Raw genomic sequence first — 13,558 nt, 5'->3', positions numbered from 1 at the left:
TTAAGAACTTTGCTTCAGGGTGAGAACAGAAATTGTGCTCCGGCAGCGCAGCGGCAGCAGGAGGCCCCATTAGCTAAAGTGGTGCTTCAGGTTAAGAACAGTTTCAGGTTAAGAACAGACCTCCGGAATGAATTAAGTACTTAACGCAAGGTACCACTGTAGTTAGTTAATGGCTACCTGGCTGTTTTTTGATGGGTTGGTGGAATTCAGCCATTTAACTAATGTTCTGCATTAAGCTCAAGTACTTTTAGAAAGTACAGCTTCCTCTACATACTCAGGTATTGGTTGACCATAATACAGATGTTTCCATGTTGAAAGGCTTCAAAGAATACAGACTACAAGAAGTCTGAAAGGCACATCCACTGAAAATAGGCTGATTTGCTGGTGGCTTTCAAATGCCTTGAAAATTCCAGAAGATGGTTCACATGCTCCATGAGAGCAGCACAGGAGGCAATGGGTTTTGCTGAGCTTTGTAGGAAGGTTTGCTAAATCTCTGGGAGCTTCCATCTAGAGGTTGCTAAATGATTTGGAGAGCTCCCAATTTTTCCGTTTTAGGAAAGAAATTACTGTGCAAATGTTGAATAAGCAGGAAGCAATTGAAATGTGGCTGAAAAGAAAAGATAATACAAAAATAGGCAGGGGAGTAGAATCGCAAGTAATTGAATGGCTGATGGAGACTTGACTGGAAGATCAACATGAATATGTCCTAAAAGGCTGCTTATGTGATGTAGCCCTATTGTCTGGATCCACCCCACAACCCCATCTTTTCACCAGGACTCACTTTTCTACCGAAATTTCCTGTGTTTCTCTTGCAATGATGCTCATCTGTTAAAACTTCATGTAATATTGCATCATTGAGAATTGGGAGCAGGGTTGTCCCATAAAAGCAGGGGTCTGACTGCCCTTCCCCATGTTGAAAGGTATAGTTAGACCAATATTTTGTGAGCATCCTTAGGAAGTGCTGCCCTCACACTTTTCACTGCTGGGTTCCAGTGATTGTGTGACAGGAAAGCACTCTTCACATAGACTCCGTTTCTTTTCATTGACCAAAATCCAGTTAAAGTCCCATGACGTACCATATTTTTCGCTCTATAGGACGCACTTTTCCCCCTCCAAAAATGAAGGGGAAATGTGTGTACGTCCTATGGAGCGAATGCAGGCTTTCGCTGAAGCCTGGAGAGCGAGAGGGGTCGGTGCGCACCAGGCTCTCCAGGCTTCAGGAAGCTATCCGCAAGCCTTTGGAGCGCGGCAGGAGTGCCCGCCGGGCTCAGAAGGCTTGCAGATAGCAGCAAGCTCCGGGAGCGAAGGCGAGGTTGCGCGCAACCTCACCGCCACTCCCGGACCCGTTCTGGGGTCTGGGGAAGCTCGGGCTTCCCCCGCCCCAGCCCTGCGGCTAAAAAGGAAGCCAAGACAGTGAGCGGGATCCATCCTGCTGGCTGTCTTGGCTTCTGCCAAAGCCACGCGCAGCCTCTCCCAGCTGGAGCGGTTGTGCGTGGCTAAAGAGGAAGCCAAGACAGCCAGCGGGATGGATCCCACTGGCTGTCTTGGCTTCTTTGCTCTGGGGGGGGGGAGTAAAAATTTTTTTCTTTATTTCCCCCCAAAAAAACTAGGTGCGCCCTATGGTCCTGTGCGCCCTATAGAGCGAAAAATATGGTAAAGATGTGTGCTGTTTTAGCCCTATTGGATCACAGGATGTGTGGCGTGTTTTCCTGAGCGTGTTCTAGTTGCCATGTGCATGTTTTGCCGCAAAAAAAATGAATGAGTGGTGCGTGAATCAAGGAATTCAGTTTCACATTGTGGGGAGGTGAAGTCAACTTGGACCTCAAAAGCATTTTCACCAGACAGCTGGTTGACAGTGGAGTTTCTGCCTGAGAATCTTAACGTCCCTGTGTGACTCCCGAGTAAAGGGCTCGTTGCAAATAATGACGCTCCTCGAGAGTAAAGGCTTTTAGAATAGGCTCAGGCTCCTGCAGCCGGTTTTGGACATGGTCTGGGAGGCTTCAGCTGGAATTTGCTGCTTATTGGAAACCACACGAATCACCACTCACTACTCCTGAATCTGGGGGTTTTTTTTGCTTTGCCCTGCTTCTGTCTGGCTCTCCAGTGAAATGGCAGTTTGCATGGGAATAACAATTATTTCTGGCAGAATCTGAAGCTGCATCTACTTGTGAAGAAGAAAGGGCATGAGATGGTTTGCGGGGACTATCATGGTTTGTCTGAAACTGTCGTTTTTCTTTCTACCCACCAGAGGGTGCGCTTTTATTAAGTTTGGAAATAGAGGAAAGTCTGAAAAGTTTTTTAGCAGTGAAAGCAATCTAAAAGTCATGCAACACCTTAAAGGTGAACAGCATAAAGCTTTCTGATGAAGCGAACTCTAGTGCCTGGAAATTTATGGCGTATTATTCTTAGTCTATTGCAGCAAACACAGCAAGCATGCCTACTCCTCTGGAAGATTTGCAGCCTGTTGAACTCTGATGTAATAAGAGAAGAAATAGAATGCACTCCTGGTTCATCTTACTGTCCTAAACACGGGCGTTCCTTTCGTTGAAACCTCTTCTGTTGAGAATCTGCTCCATGTATAGGGGTAGGTCACAAACTTGGAGAGATGCTCTTTCCACCTTTTGAAAAAGTTGAGTTTTGGAAGGTGTGTGTTAGGAGATTTGGCGTGGTGTTTATTTATTTAGTTATTTTAATTGGTGTGTGAGAGGGTAGGCCATGTGGAGCTCAAGAAAGCAGTGTGTGTGTGTGTGTGTGTATCGAGGAAGGAGCTTGTGCAAGGGAAAGCAACCAAAATGAGAGGGAGTCTGGAAACCAAGCATTACAAGGAACAACGGAGGGAGCTGGGTGTGTTTAGCCTGGAGAAGAGAAGACTGAGAGGTGATATGATAGCCATCTTCAAATAGCTGAAGGGCTGTCACATGGAAGAGGGAGCGAGCTTGTTTTCTGCTGCCCTGGTAGTTTCCAAACCAGTGGATTCAAATTATGAGAAAGGAGATCCTGACTAAGCATCAGGAAGAACTGTCTGGCGATAAGAGCTATTAGAATGGACTCCCTTGAAAAGTAGTGGGCTCTCTCTCCTTCATTGGAGGTTTTTAAAGGATGTTTTAAAGACGGATGGCTACTTTTAGCTTGTGGTTCCTGAATTGCACTAGATGACCCTTGTGATCCCTTCCAACTCTACACTTCTAGGATTCTAGGGTTAAATTGTTGCAAATAAGCTATTAAATCCAAGAACTCCATCACTTGATATTAAATCCAAGAACTCCATCACTGTTCTGGCAAGTTGTTCTGGCAAGATCTGATCACCAAGTTCAGTATCAAAATACATGCCCCACCCTGGTCCGAGGCAGGGCCATCTTCTCCCATATATGCCCTCCCATGATTTACACTCAGAATCTAAGGCCTCCTTCCACTCCATCTAAGGCCAGCAAGAATGTCTAGCTGATTCGTTTCATTCGAAAGGAAAGCCAGGAGATAGATAGATAGATAGATAGATAGATAGATAGATAGATAGATAGATAGATAGAGATGGATGATAGGACCCTCGTACCTACGGGACCGCCTCTCCTGGTATGTCCCACAGAGGACCTTACGGTCTTCAAACAAAAACATCTTTGAGGTCCCAGGCCACAGGGAGGTTAGGCTGGCCTCAACCAGAGCCAGGGCTTTTTCGGCCGTGGCTCCGATCTGGTGGAACGCTCTGTCACAAGAGACTAGGGCCCTGCGGGACTTGACATGTTTCCGCAGGGCCTGCAAGACAGAGCTGTTCCACCAGGCCTTTGGCCAAGGCACAGTCTGACCTCCTCCTCTGGTAATCCTCACAGAACTCTAGCCCAATGGTTGCCATTAATTTGATTTTGAATTGATTTTTAGAATGAATTGATTTTAGAAAGCTGTGTTACTTTTATTGTTGTTAGCCACTCTGAGCCCGGCTTCGGCTGGGGAGGGCAGGATATAAATAAAAATTTATGATGATAGATAGATAAATAGATAGATAGGATGCATCATTTTCAGATTTCCCAAAGCTTTTCAGATGTGGATTAACAACCTTCTTCCTTTGTCGCTGCTGATGGAAGCTGCTCATGTCTCATTGCTGCTGCTCTGGCAAGGAAAATGTTGACCACTTCTCACAGCTACTCATGCAATTAAGCTGGGCATCTGGTTTATTAGGGCTGCTATATTAGGTTGGTGATTGAAAACCTTGCTCAGATAACATCACGTACTGCACATGCCTCGTCCCCATCCCCCCACCCGTGTTCCCGCTTACTTAATTTGTGTCCGTACAGTGCAATTGATGTAAAAAATAATAGTAATTGGCATTTTGGAGAGCCCAGAATATAAGCCAGAATATGGGTCCCTGCACCTAAGATCCAAATTTCGCTGGTGGTAACAGCAGCGGCAAAGGGAGAAATAAGGATTGGATGCATAGGAGCAATGTACAGTGGTACCTCAGGTTACAGACACTTCAGGTTACAGACGCTTCAGTTTACAGACTCTGCTAACCCAGAAATAGTACCTTGGGTTAAGAACTTTGCTTCAGGATGAGAACAGAAATCGCGTGGCGGCAGCAGGAGGCCCCATTAGCTAAAGTGGTACCTCAGGTTAAGAACTGTTTCAGGTTAAGAACGGACCTCCAGAACGAATTAAGTTCTTAACCCGAGGTACCACTGTACTTAGGTTTGGTTTGAGCAAGTGGGTGGGTGGGGGAGAGAGAGAATTCTGGGGTTAAGCCAAAGCCATCACGAAAAGAATTAATGGCTTTAGGATCCCTCCTCTAAGAGTGGCATGACCATACGCCTCACTGCTTTCTCACATGAAGGTATAGACACAGTGACTGATTGGCTATATGGAACCTCCATATCCGGGGGCAATTTACCTCTTTGTTGGGGAATAGAATCATAGAATCATAGAGTTGGAAGAGACCACAAGGGCCATCGAGTCCAACCCCCTGCCAAGCAGGAAACACCATCAGAGCACTCCTGACATATGGTTGTCAAGCCTCTGCTTAAAGACCTCCAAAGTAGGAGACTCCACCACACTCCTTGGCAGCAAATTCCACTGTCGAACAGCTCTTACTGGCAGGAAGTTCTTCCTAATGTTTAGGTGGAATCTTCTTTCTTGTAGTTTGGATCCATTGCTCCGTGTCCGCTTCTCTGGAGCAGCAGAAAACAACCTTTCTCCCTCCTCTATGTGACATCCTTTTATATATTTGAACATGGCTATCATATCACCCCTTAACCTCCTCTTCTCCAGGCTAAACATGCCCAGCTCCCTTAGCCGTTCCTCATAAGGCATGTTCCTCATAAGAGCAGCAGTGGGGAAGGTCTGTTGTCTTTCATGTAGGCCTTCTCAGCTGCATCAAGGAGGCTGATGGATCCTTTGGTGTAGGACTGCTCTTAAGAACAAAGAATCCAGAGACATATCTCCTTGGATTGATAGATGAAGCGATACCACGGGGGCGGGGGGGGGGATTTTCCTATATGCAAGTACAGCTGCTAGAATAGTGATTGCTGCTAGGTTGAAGTCACAAACTATACCCACAAAGGAGGAATGGATTTATAAACTAAACGAATATTTAATTTTGGCAAAATGAACTGCTATAATAAGAAATCAGTCAAATCAAAAATTAAAAAAGGAGTGGAAATGTTTTGATGAATATATAGCAAAATATTGCTCAATAAAAGATACGTTAATATGCCTAGATTAAAATGTGAAGTACTGGATGGAAGAAAAAATAGTAAGGAAAGATAATAAGAATATATAGATGATTTGAGACGATTGTAGAATGCAAAGATTATTGTAAATTGTGTAATGTGGAGGAAATCGGGTGGGGGCAGAGGGAAGTGGGAGGAGGGAGAAAAGAATAATATGATGGATTGAGGAAATATAAATGTAAATGTATGGGGGGATGGGGAGGAAATGGTGTTGGCTTTGGTACATCTGTATTGTAATGTAATATGTGAAAACCAATAATAATAATAAAAAGACCTTAAAGACCATTAGGTCCAGTTGTGACCGACTCTGGGGTTGAGGCGCTCATCTCGCTTTATTGGCCAAGGGAGCTGGCGTACAGCTTCTGGGTCATGTGGCCAGCATGACTAAGCCGCTTCTGGCGAACCAGAGCAGTGCACGGAAACGCCGTTTACCTTCCCGCTGGAGCGGTACCTATTTATCTACTTGCACTTTGACGTGCTTTCATACTGCTAGGTTGGCAGGAACAGGGACCGAGTAACGGGAGCTCACCCCGTTCCTGGGACTCGAACCACCGACCTTCTAACTGGCAAGTCCTAGGCTCTGTGGTTTAACCCACAGCGCCACCCGCATCCCACCCCCCAAAAGACCTTAGGTGTTGCCCTTCTTCTCTGGGGGGTGGGATCTGTTCTTCACTTCCTGTGTACCTACCTGTTTCCAACTTAAGGTGGAGCAGCATCTGTGGGAAAGTGGAGGGCAGGCCTCCTTCAACCTCCTTCAGTACGGTCCCGCCTCTCTCTCTCTCTCTCTCTCTCTCTCTCTCTCTCTCTCTCCCTCTCCCTCTCCCTCTCCCTCTCCCTCTCCCTCTCTCTCTCTCTGCTTTCCCAGGAAACTTCAAGCAGCCTGAACTGGCTCTTCCAAATGAAGTGCTAACGAGAGGACTCTGGCAGGAAACTCCACTGTAAACAGAAAGGCAGAGAAGCAGCCACCGGTGGCGGGAAGCCAGCCCTAGCTGCCAAGGAGCCTGCGAGATGGAGCTGTCCTCCCACCCGGCTTCCCCAAACAGCTTTCAAGGACCAGACGGGATGGAAAACCTCGGCAGCATCCTGAAGCAAAAAGCAACGGAGAAGCATCACCGAGCTGAGGTCATGATCGCAGGGGAGCAACTGAGGTATGTCCTTTGCACTTGAGACTTCTCTCTTTCAGGGTTCCCCATTCGTTTGCTTTTTCCTCCCTCTTGGAAGTGGCTGGCTTTCACTTTCCAGTACTCGGTTGCAAGCCAGCCAAAGAGAGACAGATCCCAGGCTTAAGATGCCTCTGTTATTTTATTTCTTTTAAACCTTTGTGCAAATGTAAGTCAGAATTGCAAAAGGAGGGTTTGTTGTTGTTGTTTAGTCATTTAGTCATGTCCGACTTCGTGACCCCCTGGACCAGAGCACGCCAGGCACTCCTGTCTTCCACTGCCTCCCGCAGTTTGGTCAAACTCATGCTGGTAGCTTCGAGAACACTATGCAACCATCTCGTCCTCTGTCATCCCCTTCTCCTTGTGCCCTCCATCTTTCCCAACATCAGGGTCTTTTCCAGGGAGTCTTCTCTTCTCACGAGGTGGCCAAAGTACTGGAGCCTCAGCTTCACGATCTGTCCTTCCAGTGAGCACTCAGGGCTGATTTCCTTCAGAATGGAGAGGTTTGATCTTCTTGCAGTCCATGAGACTCTCAAGAGTCTCCTCCAGCACCAGAATTCAAAAGCATCAATTCTTTGGCGATCAGCCTTCTTTATGATCCAGCTCTCACTTCCATACATCACTACTGGGAAAACCATAGCTTTAACTATACGGACCTTGGTCGGCAAGGTGATGTCTCGGCAAGGTGATTACACTGACTAAATGCGAGGTGGTCCCTGATCTATTATCATCATGGCACCGTCACCCGCCAAAGGGCAGAAGGGGCGAGCAATCTGCCTCATCTCTGAGGGTTTCCAGCAAGGGAAGGATCCTGTAGCATACTTTGGCGACAAAAAATCAAATAGAGGAACTTAGCTACAGTCTTGGTGAGCTCCTGGTCTCTCCCCTGTAATAAGAAGCGCATAACCTCCGTCTCTGGTTTCCATGTTGGAATACATGGAAATAGTTGGCAGAGATCATCATACATTTTACAGGTAAGCTAGAGTTTCCACCAGGTGGGCATCGCATGGGCAGATCCTATCTCCTTCTGCCAAACCCACAAACCTACCCAAAAGGAGGTTAGAAGGATTAGAATTGAACCTAGCCAGAGAAAAGGCCCCTTTTTCTTGCAGATTAAAAAAAAATGTAAATAATTAAGATTAAATTCCTGCACCCCAGAGAGTCGAAAATAAAGAGGGGAGCATTTTTCCCTGCAGCTGAGATTAGTCCCTGGCGATCTATGTCCCACAGCCTAGTTTTTAACATGGTCTTGGTGACTGGGAGAGCCACAGCGCCCAGGAGATCCTCTGAAAGCCCGAGTTGCCATATCTTTGTGCAATTCCTGGGGAAGGGAAGGAGTCAGACAAAACTTCACTAAGTAAGGTATCTTTGTCTGCTGAAAAACAAATGCTTACCCAGCATAAAAGAAAGACAGGCACTGGCCTATCTATTTTAAATGTATTCTGAGTGTTCTTATGTGATGCCAATAAAGGTTAAAGTCCATTAGGTCCAGTCGTGGCCAACTCTGGGGTTGCGGCACTCATCTTGCTTTATTGGCTGAGGGAGCCGGCGTACAGCTTCCGGGTCATGTGGCCAGCATGACTAAGCCACTTCTGGCGAACCAGAGCAGCGCACGGAAACACCGTTTACCTTCCCGCCAGAGTGGTACCTATTTATCTACTTGCACTTTGACATGCTTTCGAACTGCTAGGTTGGCAGAAGCTGGGACAGAGCAACGGGAGCTCACTGCGTCGTGGGGATTTGAACCGCCGACCTTCTGATCGGCGAGTCCTAGGCTCTTTGGTTTAACTCACAGCGACTTAATTTATTATCATCATAGAATTACAAGAATTGGATGGCACCCAAGGGTCATCTAGGCCACCTACCTGCAATGCAGGAATCACAGCTAAAGAGTCCCTGAGAGGTGGCCATCCAGCCTTTGCTTAAAAACCTCCATCGAAACAGAGACCACCAGCTTCTGAAGGAGACCATGCTGCTATCAAGCAGCTCTTGCCGTCAGAAAGTGCTTCCTAATGTTTAGTCGGAATCTTGTAGCTTAAAGCCACTGGTTCAAGTCCTATCCTCCATCAACCTGGTAAGGTAGCCCATCTAGGAGGAGGAAAGCTCTGGTCCTGAACCTCTGCTACCTTGTGAGATATCTTTGACAGAGGCATAGGATACGGAGCAAACTCTAAACCAATCCTGAGCGCAGTCGTTAAGATGTTTGGATGGTGCCTTGTATGCTTCCTTCCAGCGACTCCTGCAGCCAAGCTGGTGCCAAACGTCTTGCTCTGCTTTCCTTTGAACCACACCAGCAAGGCCGAGAGGAGGGTCTTGTCATCTGGGTAGCCCAGGACCTCTGTACACCCTGCCCAGGCTTGCAGACTATGGAAGGTCACTTTGGTGCTGCTAACACAGCAGTTTGACTTCACCCCTGGAGGCACACTCCATTGCCTCTCGAGACAAGACAGATACCAGAAACAGCAACAAACTTGATGATGAAGATGTTGACCCGCTGTGCGGCAACTGTGAAAAATATGAATTGCATGCTAGGGATCATTAGGAAAGGAGCTGAAAATAAAGACTTCCATTAGAGTAACATCTGATGCAACTGCCCTTGGCAGTATCACCATGGAAAGGGTATTATAGAAAGGGAACAGGCTCGGAAAAGGGGCACAAATCTGATTAAGGGGATTGAGAAGAAAGGTGGCAAAATTTGGGGATATTTAGAAAAAAGGTGAGCAAGGGGAGGGGTTTAAGATTATGCATCACGTGGAAAAGAAGTTTTTCCTAAGAATACTTTTACAGGCACTATCTGCAGGTTTATAAATACAACGCTGGTCAAACCATCGCAAGAGGTGTTGAAATTTTGGGAGCTTGGATAGTTCCTATGGAATGGTCTTGGTGGTGGGGTGGGCATGTTTATTCTTATTTATTTATGATTATTACTTTGTCAAAATAAAATACAAAAATATAAAAATACATATAATGCTATTCTCATAAGGGCTAGAAGCCTGGTAATTTATTTCAATGTAGGGTTGCCATATTTCAAAAAGTAAAAACCAGGACACCCCGGAAGTTGTTGAGCTCCCCCCCCCCAAAAAAAAAGCCCCCACGATTTTTTGATTCACTTCTCTAAGATCCAGAACAAAGCGCCGCCTTTTGGAAATTCCCTCTGGACGTCAACGACACCTTTGGAATCCCAGTGATGTCCGGGAAAACCGGACGTATGGCAGCCCTGCTTCAACGCTAGAATTGTTTTGCAAATGCCTCTTATGAGCAAGCCCCCGATGGACGGCAACCCTTGCCAACTGAAAAACGTTCCATGAACCAGGTCCCTCAAAAAGAAATCACGGCTGGAATTCCAGAAGCTGTCGAGTGTGAAGAATGCTTGTGGGTTTTCTGAACCATAGAGGGCATTTCAGGACGGCGGCTCCACTGCCTGAGGACCGTGTTTGTAGGTGCAGGCAAGGTGAACGCAGGCCGTGATGACTGCCTTCTGCTGTAGAACGGAGGAAGATTGTCCTGGTCTATAATTTTGTGGCAGGTGGTGGGAGGGAGTGCGCTGGGTTGGGGTCAAAAGCAGCCCATGTAAAACTCATCTTTACCAGGTTTGGCTCAAGCCAGCTGTTGGCAGGGAAAGGATTTGGAAAGATCGCATTCCATGTGCTTTTATTGGAAAACAAATATAGGTGTAGACTCTCTTCTGGTGAATAATGATATTTACTGTTTACAGAGCCACTGGAAACCTAAGTGCTGCACACAAAATAAAATCTTGCAGACTGCTTTCAGCTTGACGTTCTTTCTTTTTAAGTAGTTACGGAGGAAGATTTTGTAGCAACGAGGAAAGGAAATGAAAGAAGGGTACAGTCATACCTCAGGTTACAGACGCTTCAGGTTGCGTTTTTTTGGGTTACAGAACTGCTGGAACCTGGAAATACTGGAATGGGTTACTTCCGAGTTTCGGCAGTTACGCATGCGCAAAAGCGCTAAATTGTGCTTTGCGCATGCACAAAAGCGCCGAATCACAACCCACGCATGCGCAGACACGGCGCTGTGGGTTGCGAACGTGCCTCCCGCACGGATCACGTTCGCAACCCGAGCATCCACTGTATTTGTAATTTTGGGCCCCACCAGACCTACTATTTTATTACATACTCATGCTGATTTGTGCTGTTGATGCTGTCCGGGCAGTCAAATGCAAGGCCACTTTCAACACTTCATATAAATTGTTGTTGTTGTTTTTATACATCTTTAGGGACCAGTTGAAAACGTTCCTCTTCAACCAGCTCTTTGACTGATTAACATTCTATGCCCTTTTAAATGTGGGTTTTTTTGGGGGGGGTATTGTTTTTGCTCTTTTTTTTATTACGTATTTTTAATTTGCATTTTTATGCTGTGTTCTGCTCTGAGATTTTCGGTTGAAGGGTGGTATATAGATTTAATAAATAATAACAGTAATTTTGCAGACTGCTTTGAGGTTTTTCTACAGTCAAGCGGTGTATAGATTTTATATATATATATAAAATGTTTTTGCTGCTGCAGTTCTTATCTGAGCTTTGCTTGGGAAGAACTTTCCAGCATCTCTAGTCTATGCAGCCATGGAGCCTCCAGTTGGCATGGGTTTCCCAAGTCCTGAATGTGCAGACAAAATACATGTGCATATTGCTTTCACTTGGGCTTTTGTTTCATTTATTTAAATAAACCTGCAGTTTCATGAAAATACGCCAAGGCACTGCACAACACAAAGATGCAATACCACAATAAAGCTAATAAAAATGGAAATGAAACTGGTTGGTAGAAACTTCACAACCCAAAGTCCTATTGCAGATATGAATATTGCACAGCTTGAAGCAACTGGATGCATAAAAGCTGGTTCCGTTTGGAATAAAAATTGTCCAGACCCATAAATTTTATTCAAAGTTTTGCTAACCAGAACTACTTCAAAACAGATACAAAAATAATCAATGATACATTTGAATTATTGTATAAAGCATATGCATATTCAAGCATAGGTTCTTCTTTTTAAATATATAATTACCATCACAGCAAAACTCAGTCTCTCCCATAGCTTGCATAAGCCTGCATCCAGCCTAAGGCCTTGCACTCCTAGAGAGGCATCATTATCACATTTTTCTCTGACCTCCTGGGAACAAAAAAACCAAGGCAACTCCCTTTCAAAATGGAGATTTACAGTTGAATACCTTAATCACATGATTAAGGTTAAACACTCATATGAGGGCTAGCAGAGAACACCAACAGTTAATTATCAACTTTGGCTGGGCCGTGACATCATATTTCTGTTGTGGCAGAGGTATGTGTGATTATAGCATCATGGAATTGTGGTGTTGGAAGGGAGCCTGAGGGTCATCTAGTCCAACCCCTTGCAATGCCGGAATCTTTTGCCCAACGACCCAGAGATTAAGAGTCTCAGGCTATACTGACTGAGAAGCCACTCAGATCAGCCTCTCTGATGTTGGAGAGGGATAACTGATAGATGTTTTAGCAATCAATCCCTCTTCCCAGGGAACTCTGGGAATTGTGGCTCTGTGATGGGAATCATGGGATCCGACTCCTAGGGACTTGCAATATAATATTCAAGGGGGCTGGGCCTTCCCAAAGTTGTTGGGCATTGCCATTCAAATAGTGTGTGTGCACCCCACCATGTGATCAGTGATGTGGGGAGGAGCTTTCCTGCTGCCCCCAATAAAATCTCAGCACCGTTAACAAGCTACACCTCCCAGGATTCTTCTTGGGAAGCCATGACTGTTTAAAGTGGTGGTGGTGGTTGTTTAGTCGTGTCCGCCTCTTCGTGACCCCCTGGACCAGAGCACGCCAGGCACTCCTGTCTTCCACTGCCTCCCGCAGTTTGGTCAAACTCATGCTGGTGGCTTTGAGAACACTATCCAACCATCTCGTCCTCTGTCGTCCCCTTCTCCTTGTGCCCCCAATCTTTCCCAACATCAGGGTCTTTTCCAGGGAGTCTTCTCTTCTCATGAGGTGGCCAAAGTATTGGAGCCTCAGCTTCAGGATCTGTCCTTCCAGTGAGCACTCAGGGCTGATTTCCTTCAGAATGGATAGGTTTGATCTTCTTGCTGTCCATGGGACTCTCAAGAGTCTCCTCCAGCACCATAATTCAAAAGTATCAATTCTTCGGCAGTCAGCCTTCTTTGTGGTCCAGCTCTCATTTCCATACATTGCTACCGGGAAAGCCATAGCTTTATGACACGATACAATAATCTTTATTGTCATTGTCCCGTACAGAACAACGAAATTGAAAAAATCTACATAAGACATTCAAAAACGATACGGACCTTTGTCGGCAAGGTGATGTCTCTACTTTTTAAGACGCTGTCTAGGTTTGTCATCGCTTTTCTCCCAAGAAGTGGTATGATACTGCTTTAAATATGTAGTGCAGATGGGGCCTATATGCAAATGTGCAAGCATGTATCCGCACACCGACAGTGAACCGTGAACATGAGGCCTGGAAATGGAGTGAAGGCCCAGAGAGTTGTCAGGAATAACTTGTCTTCACACTTTGCTCTGAGAGCACAGCGGTGTTTTGCTGGGTGCACAGTCTTCCTTTGTTTAAACAAAAACAATATTTGAAAAAGCACTACGGGCTGTTTTTCTGGTATCGGATATCTTGTGATATTTGTTTAATGCTCTGAGACTTTGCCTGTGAATAAGATTGTCAAGGGTAGT

At 45.8% G+C, this 13,558-nt stretch overlaps 1 protein-coding gene across 1 annotated transcript in view; it reads left to right on the top strand.

Annotated features, from left to right (window-relative positions):
- Window positions 1-6,553: 6,553 nt before the first annotated feature.
- LOC308588220 (DEP domain-containing mTOR-interacting protein-like) overlaps window positions 6,554-13,558 on the top strand; it is a 35,238-nt gene continuing 28,233 nt past the window's right edge. Inside the window, exon 1 of the mRNA XM_081196626.1 lies at window positions 6,554-6,862. Coding sequence (XP_081052752.1) covers window positions 6,723-6,862 — 140 coding nt within the window. The 5' untranslated portion in view covers window positions 6,554-6,722. The remainder of the gene's footprint in view (window positions 6,863-13,558) is intronic.

This window comes from Podarcis bocagei (genome assembly GCF_964188305.1).
Source record: "Podarcis bocagei genome assembly, chromosome: 5".
NCBI lineage: Eukaryota > Metazoa > Chordata > Lepidosauria > Squamata > Lacertidae > Podarcis > Podarcis bocagei.
Note: the sequence above shows the minus strand (reverse complement) of the source record. Positions and strands in the feature narration are given on the sequence as shown.